This window comes from Brachypodium distachyon, chromosome 5 (assembly GCF_000005505.3).
Source record: "Brachypodium distachyon strain Bd21 chromosome 5, Brachypodium_distachyon_v3.0, whole genome shotgun sequence".
Classification (NCBI taxonomy): domain Eukaryota; kingdom Viridiplantae; phylum Streptophyta; class Magnoliopsida; order Poales; family Poaceae; genus Brachypodium; species Brachypodium distachyon.
The window spans coordinates 1,825,222-1,840,369 of record NC_016135.3 but is presented as its reverse complement, the minus strand read 5'-3'; the positions used below and the strand labels follow the sequence as shown (position 1 = coordinate 1,840,369).

The 15,148-nt window shown below is 42.1% G+C and overlaps 1 protein-coding gene across 3 annotated transcripts; it reads right to left on the bottom strand.

Moving 5' to 3' along the window:
- Positions 1-3,040: 3,040 nt before the first annotated feature.
- Positions 3,041-9,942, bottom strand: LOC100827547 ((+)-germacrene D synthase). 3 transcript variants are annotated; one of them, XM_003580458.4, is made up of 7 exons: positions 9,534-9,941; positions 7,574-7,841; positions 7,029-7,401; positions 6,231-6,449; positions 4,692-4,827; positions 4,099-4,347; positions 3,041-3,514 (listed from the first exon to the last, which is right to left on the bottom strand). In XM_003580458.4, the coding sequence occupies exons 1-7, from the start codon at positions 9,801-9,803 to the stop codon at positions 3,230-3,232; spliced, it is 1,800 nt and encodes a 599-aa protein (XP_003580506.1). In that variant the 5' UTR covers positions 9,804-9,941; the 3' UTR covers positions 3,041-3,229. The 3 variants fall into 3 exon arrangements, with proteins under 3 accessions (XP_003580506.1, XP_010239655.1, XP_010239657.1); XM_010241353.3 differs by having other exon boundaries at positions 7,574-7,838; XM_010241355.3 differs by lacking the exon at positions 6,231-6,449 and having other exon boundaries at positions 9,534-9,942.
- Positions 9,943-15,148: the final 5,206 nt, after the last annotated feature.

Sequence of the window (15,148 nt, the reverse complement as noted above, 5' to 3'; positions counted from 1 at the left end):
CAGTCTTTTTCCTGGGCTTCGGGCGAGGCTCTGACCTCCCATTGAAGTTTTTCTTGTCCTTGCTCCATGGGTCATCGGGTTGCAACCACTTTCGGTGTCCCATGTACACAATCTTCTGTGAAACTGGCAGCCTCTGTGAGTTCGTTTCATCCCCGCACTTTGTACACGCTTTGTACCCATGTGTGCGTTGGCAAGATGAGTTCCCGTTCGCAGAGTGGTCATGCACACATGTCAGCAGAGCTGCTCGAAGGGTGAACTCTTCCTTGTGAGCGTCCCAAACCTTTCGGCCTGTACTCCGAAGTTCCGCAAGTTCATCTTTCAGTAGCTCCAGATACACTTTCAGATCAGCTCCCGGTTGCTTAGGGCCTTGTATGAGCATGGATAGGTGGTTGTACTTCCTCTTCATGATAAGTCACAGAGGAAGGTTGTATATGAACAGGATCATCGGCCATGTGCTGTGTTTGCTACTCATGTTTCCGAACGGATTGATTGCGTCCGTACTCATCCCGAACCTGATGTTCCTGGGCTCTGCACCGAAGTCTGGAAACTCCTCGTCCAGGGTCCTCCATTGAGCCGCATCGGCAGGGTGTCTGAGTACACCGTTGTCGTTACGGTACACCCCATCAGGATCGATATCCTTCTGAGTCGGGTCGTGGACGATGAACCACCTGGGCTCCTTCTCGTTTTGAAACCAACACTCCAGCCGGCTACCACACGGGAGGTACCATACCGTCTTCGCCACTGGACCACGAGTCACTTCTTCCTCCGGGAGGCCCTCAGGATTGGGGTCTTTCTTCCTGTATCGGGATGTTTGGCATACTAGACAGCTGTGCATGTCTTTGTAGTCACCCTTGTATATGATGCAGTCCAATGGACAAGCATGGGATCTGACAACCTCTAATCCGAGGGGACATGCAACCTTCTTCGCTTCGTACGTGCTCTTAGGCAACATGTTGCCCGCAGGAAGAACTGTAGAAAGGTAACTCAAAATATCCGTGAATCCCGAGTCCACGATGTTATATTTTGCCTTCATTCGGAGAAGTTCGAGCGTTACTTCCGGCACACTTTTGTCCAGCCCTGCATTTTCATACAACGACGTCTCTGCGTCCTCCCTCAGCTTCTGGAATTTACGTGACACTATCTCATCGTCTGCGTCATCTAACTGCTTCCGCAGGTGCACATCATCTAGCATTTCGGCCACCCTGCCTTGCGGAACTTCTTGATCTTCGCCACGGCATGGTTCGTCGGGTGGATCATCATGCTCCATGTTCTCCATTTCTGGGTCGCTTTCAACTTCAATGGCATCCTCACCGTGAGAAGTCCAATGTGAATAACCCCAACGCAAAACCGTGTAGGAGCAAGTGCAACTCCACATCGCTTGGAGAAGCATCATTGTGTTACGACAATTGCTACATGGACAACATATCATGTCGTCCCCTTTTCTCAGCATATGTTCCGTGGCGACATCAGTGAAGTCCTTCAGTTTTCTTATCCAATCTTCGCAATTTCTTGTCTCCTCGTACATCCAAGCACGGCTCATCGAGCTAAAACACGATAAACAAACATAAATCAAGTTACATATAGTATCACACAAAAATTCGGCATGACCTTTGCTATAAAATTTACAAATTTTACAAAAAATTGCCAAATAAACACTCACCCACACCCGCATGTGAACACACACGGCACGATGGCCCGTATACATGTGCAAACAAAAATTTACAAACACGGCACGATGGCCGCGGAACATGCACATCCAACACATATTTTATTGAGAGAGGGCTTAATTAATCACAGAGAGAGAGGGGAGCAGAGAGAGAGGGGACCAGAGAGACAGAGGGGTGGGGGCGCACAGCAACCAGCAGCAGAAAGAGAGGGAGAAACGGAGCTAGGGGAAGAGTGGGGGAGCTCTCGAGCAAGGGGGCCGGCCGGGACAGCTCCTGGAGAGAGATCGAGCTCCTCCCGGCCGCCGGCGCCATTTGAGGCAGATCGAGGAAGAAGAGAAGAGAGGAAAGAGCTGGAGGAAAGGAGAGGGAGAGGAGGAAGAAGGAGAGGGAAAGGGAGCAACCTTCTGGCCGCCGGCACCATGGAATCTTGGTAGAGCTTCGCTGTCGCCTGTGTTGATGAGCCGCAGCTGGTCTAGAGACGCGCGAGCTGAGGAAGATAAGGCCACAATAACTTTGCTTTTATAGATAACTTACCAGTGGCGGTTCAAAGAATCTGCCCGCCACTGGTAACCGGGATGGGAAACTCTGAAGAGCTCTAGTGGCGGTTAACTGAAACGGCCACTGGTACTAGGAGCACTAGTGGCGGTGACAGCCGTATGAGTGCTCGCACCGCCACTAGTGTTCAAGTATCAGTGGCGGTGGAAGCTAACCGCCACTGGTATTCGTTTTAGATTCTTCCAACAACTTACCAGCGGCGGTGTGTTTTTGGACCACTTTAACCGCCACTGTAGACTGTGCGCCAGTGACCACTAAAGAGCTCCAGTGGCGGTAGACAACCACCGCCACGGGTGCTAGAGCACCGGTGGCGATGCTGGTCGTGCGAGTGCGTTCACCGCCACTGGTGCTCCACTAGCAGTGGCGGTGGTTGCTCACCGCCACCGGTGTTCGTTTTGGATTCCTCCAACGACCTTCAGCGGCGGTGAATTTTTTGGACAATCGAAACCGCCACTAGAGATTGTGCGCCAGTAACCCATTCTGGCGTAGTGGAAAGCTCGATTATTAGCATGGGCAATTTCAAACCCGGCCCGCTTGACCAAGCTCGGACTCAGTGAGATTAGAGATTCAATTGATGGAGAAAATTAGAGAAAGAGGGTTAGGATAGAAGGGGGAGTGAAGGAGGCGAGGTGAAAGGGAGAGAGAGCCATGAAGGAGAGATAGGATTATAAATTCTAAATCGACCATCGTATGAGTACGGTGCAATCTAGTACGTCCTTATGTTTGAATTTGGTGATGAAGGTTACGGAAGTATAAGTGTTTAGTTAATTGATCTACAGCTCCTAGCTGCATGCTTCAACATTTGCCTAGATATACCGTTTACGAATTTTATTTTATTTTATTTTATTTTAGAATAACAAATACTGGGACTGTTACTGGTACATATATATACGAGTGGTACACGATCTGTAATCTCAAAATCAGCGGTGTACATATTCCACCGTGTGCTAAACAATTTATTAGAGTATGCTACATATATGCATCAATTAATTGGGGCTTAGACCATCCTAGATTGGTTTGACGAAGAAGCTCTCAATAGTCCTCCGGAGATGCTTGCTGGACGTGTACGCATCGTTCCTGTTATCAAAGAAGAAGGTTGCGCTACGGGCTAAGCCGATGATCCGCTGCAGTGCCGGGAGCATCGCACGGTTTTCAAAGCGAGCTTGGTTTAGAGTTCTCCATTCAACTTCTAACAGTGTATCAATTCTTGCAATGGCTACCTCGCCTGTCACGCCATGGTCGTTGATGTAACACTCTACGGTGCTTGCCACATCTCCCTTACACTTTCGGCGCTTTATATGTTGACAGTGAGAAACTTTTAGGTTAGTCTTCTCACTAAATGTGTAAGGTAACGATGCACATCAAGATTTAAGATTAACCAACAATTAAACCAATAAAATTGCGATAGTGATAATCGATATCATAGAAAAAAAATACACTTCTGAGGTTCGCGGACATCCTAGCCCAATTTTATTGATCTAGTACTACATTGGTTTCTAAATATAAGAAGTTCTAACTTCGTCCTAAGTCAGATTCTTAAAAATTTGACCAAATTTATAGAAAAAACTAATACTACAATATCGAATAAGTATACTATGAATATATATATATATATAACTAATTCAGTAATACAAATTTATAGTATATAGATATAGTTAGATCTTTCTATAAACTTGGTTAATTTTTAAGAAATCTTACTTAAGACAAAGCTATAACATCTGATATTTAGGAACGGATGTATTTGTTGTTAACCTTGAATTTAACATGTACTCCCTTCGATCCATCCGAGAGAGTATGTATTTCAAAAAATTGAATTTGGTATGCTTCCATTAATTAGTTAACCTTAGAATTGGACTATATATATATATGTATATACCTCGAATGCAGCAATGTCATTCATGAAACGTCCGATCTTTGCCGCTGCTATGACAGGACCGGGAACACTACTTGTCCACTCAAGTGTCTGCTTCATTTCCATGTTATCCATGCCAGCCATCATACACACGCATAATGCTGGTGTACCTATGGTCACACTAGTCAAGTTAATCTGTTCTTCGAAACTTGGCTTGTGATTTTTGTGTGACCATTCGGCTTCTTGGAGGTATCCCATCACATTATTTTGAATCTGCACAACCACAAGTGGACAAATTTAGCCAGTAATTACCTAATTACTTTTGTCTATTTAATAGTACTTTTTATTTTTCATAAAGGTTGGTGTGTTTGGTTTTGTTAATTTGATCGATCTTAACGCTCGTTTGGAGATATCTGTCTTCTCTTAATGAAAGCAAATACATCAACCTTTATGAAATCAGATTTCACATTTACAAACTTCAATTACCACGTTTGATTATGGAACACGCTCTTGTGTGTATTAAATTTCCTCGTACGGTAGCAAAAACAAAATACCATTTGCCTTTTTGTATATACAGGTACAAGGTTAAGAAAAGGCAGATGTACTTAATTAGTTACCGCTTTCTTGAGGTAAGCAATATCGTAGTTGATATTTCTGGGCATTTCAGCCTCGATATTCTTGAAGGTCCTCAACAACTCAATGTACAACTTCTTGAGGTAGTCTGGCAGAAGAGAAACGGCACGCTCATCCCATCTACATAGCCAATTGCATTACACCAGGAATAGCGTGAGACATGTGCATTAAGTTAATAATATGGATTTGTTATTTTTCATCTGACTGAGAAATAATAGTTTCTTAATCCCATATGATTATTGACATTTGGCGATCATTGGACATTTATGAATGTCGATCGCCGAATTTAAATCTACCAAATCCCATATAATATGACCATTGTTTTTGACGGGTTAATATGACCATTGTGTGCTTGTTAATTCTCTATAAATGCTATGAGTTGTTAATGGCATATCCAAGTTTTAAGATATCATTTTAAAATATCTTTGGGGCTTGCCTCGGGGTACACATTCCAGTTTGTTTTTCATACACGACCCTTCCAATACAAAAAGCAGAGCCCAAAAAAGAAAAACTCATGCCCTCAACTTAAATCGATCAAATACTACATCCAACAAATGGAAATCGTACATGCAAACTATAAATTAAGTTTGCATTAATTCCATTCTATGATCAAGTTTTTCTTGAAGTGTTAATTATAAAAACTACATCCTTCGTTCAGGTTTGAAGGCTTTTCATAAAAAGTGGTGTAACCAATGAAAAGAGAAGTAGATTTAATGTTGAAAACACTAGAATCAAGAAAAAAACACTAATATCAAAAGATAACACTAGTACGAAAGCAAAATTGGCTCAATGCATGCAAAGGAATTAATGCTTGAGTGAAAATCAAGAAAATTAACACATTTAGTTAAGAGAGAGACATGTGAGAGAGGCCTTAGATTTGTGAATCAAGTTTTGAGAGATACTCCGTATAGTCATTCAAAACCTGAACGGAGAGAGTAGATCACAATTGTTACGTTAAACAATTAACCAACACAGCCAGTTGTGAGGTTATAATATGTCGATCAATGTGTTAGTAGCAAACGTTATCACTTTATTGGTATATATATACAACATAGTATATATTGATCTTATAATAGTTATTGTGACCCAAGTTCAGGGAGGAAGAATTTATGTTTTATCAAGAAATAAGCGATGGTATCGGGCTGTCAAAAATGTGACAACTCCTTAATTTCTAACCGGTAACTAATAACGAAAAAGAAGTGATGGGAACATCTAAACATGATATCTAATGAAGGTGTCGATAGAAACCAGTCTTTTATCAGGTCAACAATTTGTGAGATAAGTAAACCACTTTCATTTTTGAAATTAATAAGAAAGCAAATTATCAGATTTTAGTAGGTAAATTAATGGGTGCACATAGCATTGTAGACTGGACTCTAGTTTTTGTAAGAGGAGGACTCCCCATGCTACAACTAGGTAGAACACCCCTAGTTACGTGCGTTGATAGCTTACGTTACATTGACCGATGAACATAAAATTTAAAGCCAAAGTAATTTGAAAGAAAAGGAAAACAATAATCCAACCTTTGTATTGCTTCATGTAGCTTACGGCATTCCTCTATGGTGGCATGGCTATCATACGTGTCATCTATGGTGGTAATTAGAACAAGCATCTTGGTGAACATACTTCGGGGCAGCTCAAAGCCTTTCTCATAGTATAGAACATAGGCCCAAGTGTAGCTCTCCACCACACGATCACGAATATAGCTTAACCCAATATGTCCAGAAAACTGTTTCCACCACCTATGATAAAGTTGAGGGAGTTGCTTGCGTAAAAAGAAAGTCAAAAGAGAGTTTTTTTACTAGTAGCTTGTACTGTAGCTAGAAAGCTAATGAAGTTAAACAATTTAGCTTGTTCTAATTAATGTCAAGAACATCCATGTTTAGTGTAGAACATGTTGTCGTACTCAGACATTAAACACCTAGTATAGTAGGTACCAATGCTTGCTGGTATAAGGCATAAAGCAGTGCGTAGACGACGGCCTTATTAGAGAAGATCATCGTATATGTAACAAAATTTGACACATTGATGTCTTTTGAATAGGTTCAGTTGCCTCGTTGGAAGAGGCTTCGAGAGGTCGTTAGCCGCACGCTCGGACCAGGTGAGTCTTTTCGAGAGACTTGGCGAGAGATCTTCTGGGCCATCTCAGATTCGGACTGAACGGGTCTTTTTGAGTAGCGAGGTGAGGATATCCTCTGAACGTACACTAATCCGATCCCTCTCCCTTGGGTCTGGACTGAATGTGTCTATTCAGAAATACGAGACTAGGCTAGAGCTCCTACGGAATTATTTTAGAGAGAGAGAGAGAGAAATTAACATACTCAGTGATAGCTCTCAGTTCCTTCAAGTGGACATACTGCAGGAGGTTGAAATCCAGTTTTGCGAGCTCCAGAAGAATTGGGTCGTGCCCTTCCTCTTTTTCATAATTCGAGATATAATGCAGCGTTTCCGCCCTCCTGCAGGTCCTTGGCAATGGTATGTGAAGGGCACGTTTGACTTCCCCGGCTAGTGGGGACTTTAGACTGCCACTCATTGATTCGAGATGATGCCTTGCAAAACTGATGGCTTCTTCGAGTATTGGTTCACCTTGAACGAGAAGATGAGCTGCGTTGTATAAACTTAATAGACCCCTTGGATCATTCGTAAGATACTTGCTGAAGCTCCCATCGTCAGCCATGAATTTGTTGAAAACATCTGCACAATCCAAAAGGCATTTCTGTACGTTGGAGGAGAAAGAAATACTAGTAATTTAAGTAATTAAGCTCGATTACTCAATTATCAAGCCGCTAACTAGCTAAAACATATGCATAGTTACCTCAAGTCAGGTAAGGATTTTGTTCAATGCATATGACATATATGGATATACCTGGAGATAGCCAATACCCGTGCTCCCTAAGCAAGCGAAACCGAAGAGAAACTTCTTGGAGGCTGGAGGAGCTACTAAATTCAGTACTCTCTAGGATTTCGATCAACGCGGCATCGATCCAGTCTTGAAAATGGTGATCTATCCCGAGACGTTGGAGTGTATCCAGTAAGAACATTCTTGCCCTTGTGTTGTTGCAAGTCTTGAGAAACATGCGTACGTCCTCCTTCAGTTTATCCACTTGCACATTCATCCATTCCGTCGACCCCTGCTGTAAGTGCATGCATATTGGTAACCACATCTTGGTGTGGTGGTAAAGTTGTGTGGGCATGGCTTCATCCAGCAGAAGGTTTAAATTATTGTAGGGACTTTCTTACAGTTTTTTTATAAAAAAAAAAGTGCATGCATCCTGAATTATTGATCGATTACTGCAGTGCCTTGGTACGTAATCGGAGAATTATGGCCGTGTGCATCAATCGATGCAGAGCCCGGGATACTCCCTCATTTTTGAAGAAAAAACGAATCCGAGAAGCAAAATTAATTCTCTTAGACGTTGGAGTGCTCTGGTCCTAAATATGCAAGAAGTTCTAACTTGTTCTAAGTAAAAAATTTAAACTTTCACTAAATTTTTATAGACACTTACCAACATTTACGATTTTACATTAGTTTTATTATGGAAATGTCTATTTTTCGGTCAACTTAAAAATCGTTATTTCTCAATCGACGATCATAGACACCTGATTAAGATTTTTTCATCATTTATGCTTGTATGAGTTTTGCACGAATCTCAGTGATTGGATCATACGCTTGCTAGCGTCGACTTACAATCAGTCGCCTTAAAAATATCATTTTATTAACATATGACCTCTGATTCAATACACCCCCTCTACTCCAAAGAAAACACAAGGACGGTCCAGATCACTCCGTTCCGCTTCATAAAAAAGGTCATGGTGGACATTAATTAATATTTTTTCTCTTCTTTCCACCTGGCTCCGACCAACACTAGGTGTTTTTTATTTTGCCGGAGATTGCACCGTTGGATCGCGACGAAATTTCACGAGATTGTAGACACAATTCCGCACAATCCTACCGAAGGGATCAGTGAAATACTTCTTGAGCCAGCGGAAAATATGCGAACAAGTCGGACGTTTGTGCTGTCCCGCATGGCTGTGAGAAATCCAAACAACGCTCGGTGTTTTGCAATTTTCTGGAGATTCCACCGTTGGAGCGCGATGAAATTTCACATTGTAGTGGTACACAACATTCCGCACATTATCACCGAAGGGATCGGAAAAATCTTTCTTGAGGCAGCGGGGAACATGCGAACAATTTGGACGTTTGTGCTGTCTCGCAGGGTCGCAAGAAATTCAAACAACACTCGGTGTTTTCAAGTTTTCTGAAGATTCCACCATTCGATCACGACTAAATTTTACACTGTGGTAGTAGAAAAAATTACGCACAATCTCACCGAAGGGATCGTCGAAATAATGATTGGATCAACGGGAAACATGCGAACAATTCAGACATTCGTGCTGTGACGCACGGCCGCGAGGAATCCGAACAACACTTGGTGTTTTGGAGTTGGCCGGAGATTTCACCGTCGGATCGAGACGAAATTTCACACCGTCATAGTAGACACAATTTCGCACAATCTCACCGATGGGATTGTCAAAATAATACTTTAAACTGCAGATACTTTGCGAGAGAAGAATGAGCCAGGAGAAAGAAAAAGATTAGGTAAAAGGAAAGCAAAAGGAAGTTAAAGAAAAAACGTGAAAAGACCATCCTACACTTCTGAATTTGGGAGGGGGTTGTATTGAGTTAGTCCTCTTAACATATTTTTTGCTATTGTAAATATTAGTACGTTTTTCTATAAACTTAGACTTGGGATAAAGTTTAGACTTGTTATATTTAAAAATGGATATAGAAACTTATTAGTAAAAAAAAAGGTTTTCCATGATACCTGCATTGGCTCGTATCCGATGAAGAAGTCACCCCACGGCGAGGGCTCATGGGCGGTCTGTTTGTCATCACAGGTGGAAGAAGCGATGCCCACTTGAGATTCGGGCAGAGCTTCATGGATTCGGGCAATCCTGCAGGACAAAAGCTTGATGGGGTGCCTTGGGGGCTTGGGCACTCTTCCTCGCAGCTTCCTTGACAAGACGCAGGCGCTGGAGTCTGATGGCATCTCAGTCGTGCAGGGGCTGAAGCAGAAGTAGAACAAGCAATCCATATCGCATCTGGATTATCTGATCTCAGATACCCGGCCGGCCGAGCTATATACAGTTTAATACTGAGTCTGTTTCAGTCTAGAAACATCGCCTTTGGAGGAGTCTGTGTACAGTACCTATTACCAGGAGATACCAAAAACATTGCCGTCGGACGTACGTCTGATCGGTGGATTCTTCGTATATGTGCCAATATTCCCATCTCGCCGTACACGTGAGCCAGCGTGTCCAGTGCTCATCCATTAACTGTAAATCTAAGGCCGACGGTCAGAATCATTCCTGAAATCTAGTCGACCCATGCTCTTTTTTCCGTCCATCCGCAGGGAGCCGCTCGAGCTCGATCCACACAAGCTCCATCGGCCGGGTTCCCTTGTCCGGTCGTTCTTCTCTCGGGGTACAACTCTCGCCAGAAAAAGAGCATGAAAGTAAAAATACAGAAATAACATGAGTTAAATAGTCGACCTGTAGATACATGCAGGGCCAAAAATCCGAAACAGAGATAGTACATGGCACTGATCTGCCCCTTCTTTTGGGCTTCTAGCCCAGATTCTAGGTCACAGGCAGCTGAATTCCAAAATAAGTGAAAACTTATCCTCAGTTCTTCCTGACAGCCCCACCAAATCGTAGTGCAAAGTCAGCTGTGGGGAGAAACTAGTCTGGAGTAGCTTTCCGGGCTTCTCTACTAGCGTTTTGTGGGATTGCCCCTACGGCACACCGTAATAACGGGCAAAATGCCACCACACCGAATCCCCCAAACAAGTGCCGCCGCCCTCCATGTCTCCCCGGATCCGATGCTCTCCTCATCTCCCCAGGATCCCCCGCCACCATAACCTGCCGGATCCGCTGCCGCCACCCCCACTCGAGGATCTGCCGCTCTCCCCAATCTTGCCAGATCCGTCGCCATCTCCCCACTTGAGCTCCAACTCCTCCAAGACCATGTCGCCCTGTTGTCAAGCTCCAAGACCACGCCGGTGCGTAGTGGCTGCCGCCACCGCATCAGCTCATCGCCTCCGTTCCCAGCCTCCTAGCAGCTAGGTACAGAGCTCCAGCCTCTGCTCGGACCAATGCAGACCCCACGTTCGCCGCCGCCCCAAGCTAATCCCCATTCTCTTTGCTTTTAACCGGTGAGGAATATGCATGAATTAAGATCAGCAATTTTTTTATCAAATTACTTTGTTAATAGTGATTTTTATGACCCTAAATTTGTGACTGAATTACTCATATAAATCACATATAGCGCAGAAATTTGTGGTCATTTTTTTGGTCTTCATAAAACCTTATACACCATGCATGTACTAAGAAAAAGAAGGACCCGGCACCTTAAGTTTTGAAACAGATCTTTTTTACTACTACCAAGGATACATATATGGCGAAGTATCCGGTGAAAACCGCCTCCATGGTGCAAACTGTGAAAATTTCATCAAAAAAGTTAAAAAAATTCTCAAAAAAATTTGCATATGTTAGAAAAGTGATGTTTTATATATGTGTAAACTTTAAGTCCAAACTCAATGTCGTTTGGTAGCAGCGAATATTTTTTTGGCATGAATAGTGTTTTTCAGTGTTTGACACTATTCATTGTAAATTTCTCTTTTTAATTTCTCCCAAATGCCTTTAATTTTGAACTTGAAATTTTGCAGGTTTGTAGAACATCACAGTCCCAACATATGATAGTTTTTTAGAATTTTTTTAAAACTTCTAAACATGGGTTTTATAGAGTTTGCACGGTTTGCACCGAATGAGGATTTTCACCGGATAATTAAGGTGGTACATGCAATAAACATAAACATGCATATATTTGCAGCGTCGAAAGTGCAAGCGGGAGGTAGCAAGCAGTCAGGCACTGTACAATGTTACATGAACGAGCATGGCGTGACAGGTGAGCTGGCCATTTGCAAGGATGTAGACACTGATGGAAGATGAATGGACGATCCTCAACCAAGCTCGCTTGGAGGAACGAAGGTATACTGTTGATATATAGCCTCTTTGTTAACCCATGTAGGATTATTATTTTTTTTGCAAAAGAAGATTTTATTACCACTTTATAAACATGTCACTAACAACAATGTTCAAACCTGCACATTTAGAGAGCTGATAACAGCTTTTTCAGGGCAAGATGATGGATTATGTGCTAACCCTTCACAACTACAAAAGAAAGCTTGAACATTATGGAGCTTGTAAGAATCATGTGCTTGCCTGTGAGCTATCTTGTTGTTTTCTCTTCTACTTTTGATAACTCTTGCATCCGAGTTTTGAATATAGAAGATAATTTGGCTTTATATGCCAATGTCCTGGATACTTGATTGGGTCGCTTTTTACCACAGCTTCTGCGAGAACATTCTTGTCAATTAAGAAATTTGGCTGATGAACTCCCATGGCTGCTCCAATCTGTGCTGCCAGCTCCAGTGCTTGAACCTCCATTTCAAGTGATGAACCTGCAAATGCGGAAACCTCCACAAAAACAGAATAGTTTTGTACTCCAACCCGATGCATAAAGATACCAATGCCTGCTTTATTCTTTGTACCTGCAAGAAAAGACAAATTTGAAGCCGTGGGCTTCCAAGAAAAGACACATCAGTAAAAATATTTGGTCCTTCAGCCATGCGATGCTTGTAAAGCTGAAAGGAAATTGGTGACACATACCTTTTAGACACTATATTTTTTACTGTATCGGTGTAGCTATTTATTAGTAATAGTATTTCGTTGGGGGCCTTAGCAGTTGTCCACATACGGTGATCGTTTTCTGCATGTAGCTCCTCACCGGAGCTGACGGAAACAATTCATCTTACTGTGCTGATTATCCAAGGACCAAACAAATTACATATATATCGATCTGAGGTAGATTTTCGATTAGTCAGAGAAAGGGTGGCATGTATAGGGGCCAAATATTTGGCGGACGACCACCCAAAACGTTACTGACGGACGATTACCGACATCCCATTTTTGGGTTGTCTGATTTTGTTTTGCCATTTTTGACAACTTCTTATATTTTGCTTGTTGGCTTTTATTCTTTGATCTTTTTATTTTTATTTTCTGAACTTCTACTTTTTTATTCGAAAGGTTTTAAGGTTTTATGTTTCAACTTTTATTTTTTTGAACTTTTTATTTTTATGTTTTATTATTAACTTTTAAATTCCATAAGAAAAAAATTAAAAAAGAAAAACTTACGGGCGGCGTCCTTCGTCTTGGGCGTTGGGCGGTGGCGGTGGCGGAGCGGAGGCGTGCAGGACCGGCAGCGGCCAGGGCGCGGGCGAGGAGCGGCGGCACGAGGGGAGGACTCTTCTAAGGCGAAGGGAGGGCAGGACCGGCGGCGGCCAGGATGCAGAACCCAAATTTGCCTGGTTGTTTTCACAAAAAAAAGAAGAAAAGGGTCTTTCTAAAAAAAAGGAAGAAAAGTTTGCCTGAATTTTGTCCTGACGTCTCGACTGATGGGATGTTCTTGACAAAAGGTCGGACCTAGGTTGGCGTCGGAACCAGGAAGCCAGCATGCTCCTATTTTACTCCTGAAAACTGGAATCTGTTGGTTGTTGAACGCTATCTTCATTCACTTCAATACGGTAGTTAGCACCATAATAACTCTATGCATATGTGTGCACTTCATACACGTACTCGATCCATCACACGCGTCACTGGGCTCTGGCTGTTTCGAGAGAAATCTATCTTACCTTTTTTCTACTAATAATGATGCCGTGGTCCATGTACACGCCAAGTTGAGGCCATACATTGGTTTTACTGAAGTCTCATTTAATCAATTTGGCGGCCTTAGAAATTAAGCGGTTAGTGGAGAAGTTGGAGTGGCCAGCTTTGGAAAAGTGTTAGTGTGATGACGATGACTTCAGTGAGTAATCTCGACGGTTATTTTCTCGACTGTGTGCGTTAATTGAGTGTGGGTGGCCACGTCGGTCAATGTGGTTCTTGGTGTGGTCATGTTTCATGACGGTTCCATGAACATTTGTTACTGTTTTTCTTTGGCTTTTTGTTAATTAACTGAGTAATTCTATTATTCTTAATTAATGTATCGAGTTTGGAAAAAAAAAGAAATTAGGCGGTTAAGGGGTAATGCTGGCCATTGGATCGAGATCCAGTTATGCATGTGGTATAATAGTGTACCTCACATCAATGCTTCAATCTCGACCTCAAGCAGCATCGCCAACTGGATTCATGAGCGCCCGCTGCGGCAAACAAGATACAGCATTACTGTGAAATGGACACACTTTAAGATTTGATAGGCATGACGTCATCCTGCATTTGTACGTTAGATAGGCTGTTGCTAAGCGTGGTGGTCCTTCAGTTGCGTCATGATCTTACTGATTACTCCCTTCTTTTTAGAAAGCATAGCACGCATGCATTCAATATTTTACTTTAACCAATATTTAATATTTAGACTAATGATTTGAGGGTAATCTGTTATGAAAATTATATCATTGAATTCGTATTTCAAAAACATTTTGAACAACATAAAATTTGTAACATATAATCTAAATATTATTGGTCTAATCGTTGGTAAAGTTCGGTTTCGAAAAACGTGAACGACATTCTTCATAAAATTAAAGTAGTATATACATTCTCGAGACATTGATGGTCCAACATGTATAATACTGGATCTTGTGGTTCCGATCGTATTTAGGGCGAAGTTCAGCCATTGGATCAAGATCCAGTGATGCAGAAAATGCAATTATATATGAATAACTGTGAGTATCAATCAAATAGATCGCTCCTAAAATGTCTATATATTTTCCGTTTATAAATTAGATGGGATGTCGCTGCGTGGTCCTTCAATTCGGTCCTAATCTTATTCATTATGTAAATTAATTTCGTGACTAGCCAAAAAGAGAGATGGCCTAGCAGTAATTCTTACATGCATGTATGAAATGCTTCTGTCCAGGCTAGCCATATAAGTACTTACGGTCATACATTCATGAGGAAGTGGGTCTAGCTTACTTGGTTGGAGAAGTGGATGTACAATTCTAACATCTGTGTTCAGGTCCTCACGGATGTAATTTAGATTCCTATTTATATTATAGGGGTCTCCCTTAAACGGTCATACATTCTGCCACGCACTTGGAGAGAATATATAATAATGGAGCATGTATACTGACTACAATGTCAGTGCAAGATTGGCATGTGCTTCGCAAGTTATATTGCAAATTTGCAACAGTAAGAAATTGTAAATTGGTATTTGTAGAATGAGTATCGGAACTCGAACAGAATCAGAACTTCATGATATACGGCAATTAAAAGCTAAGGTGTAATTTTTTTTATACGGAGTACACGAGTTCAAGCACGGTGAAATCCACACCTAAGAGTTCAACTGTAACATCCACACCTAAAAGTGAGTAAACATCTTTAGATA

Bases quoted from the DNA above. Each gene is read 5' to 3' on its own strand.
- LOC100827547 (XM_003580458.4), bottom strand. From the start codon at position 9,803: ATGGATTGCTTGTTCTACTTCTGCTTCAGCCCCTGCACGACTGAGATG. The intron at 6,450-7,028 runs GTATGTTAATTT...ACTTTATCATAG, and splicing joins GAACTGAGAGCTATCACTGA to GTGGTGGAAACAGTTTTCTG. The intron at 4,828-6,230 runs GTTGGATTATTG...TTGGCTATGTAG, and splicing joins CTACATGAAGCAATACAAAG to ATGGGATGAGCGTGCCGTTT.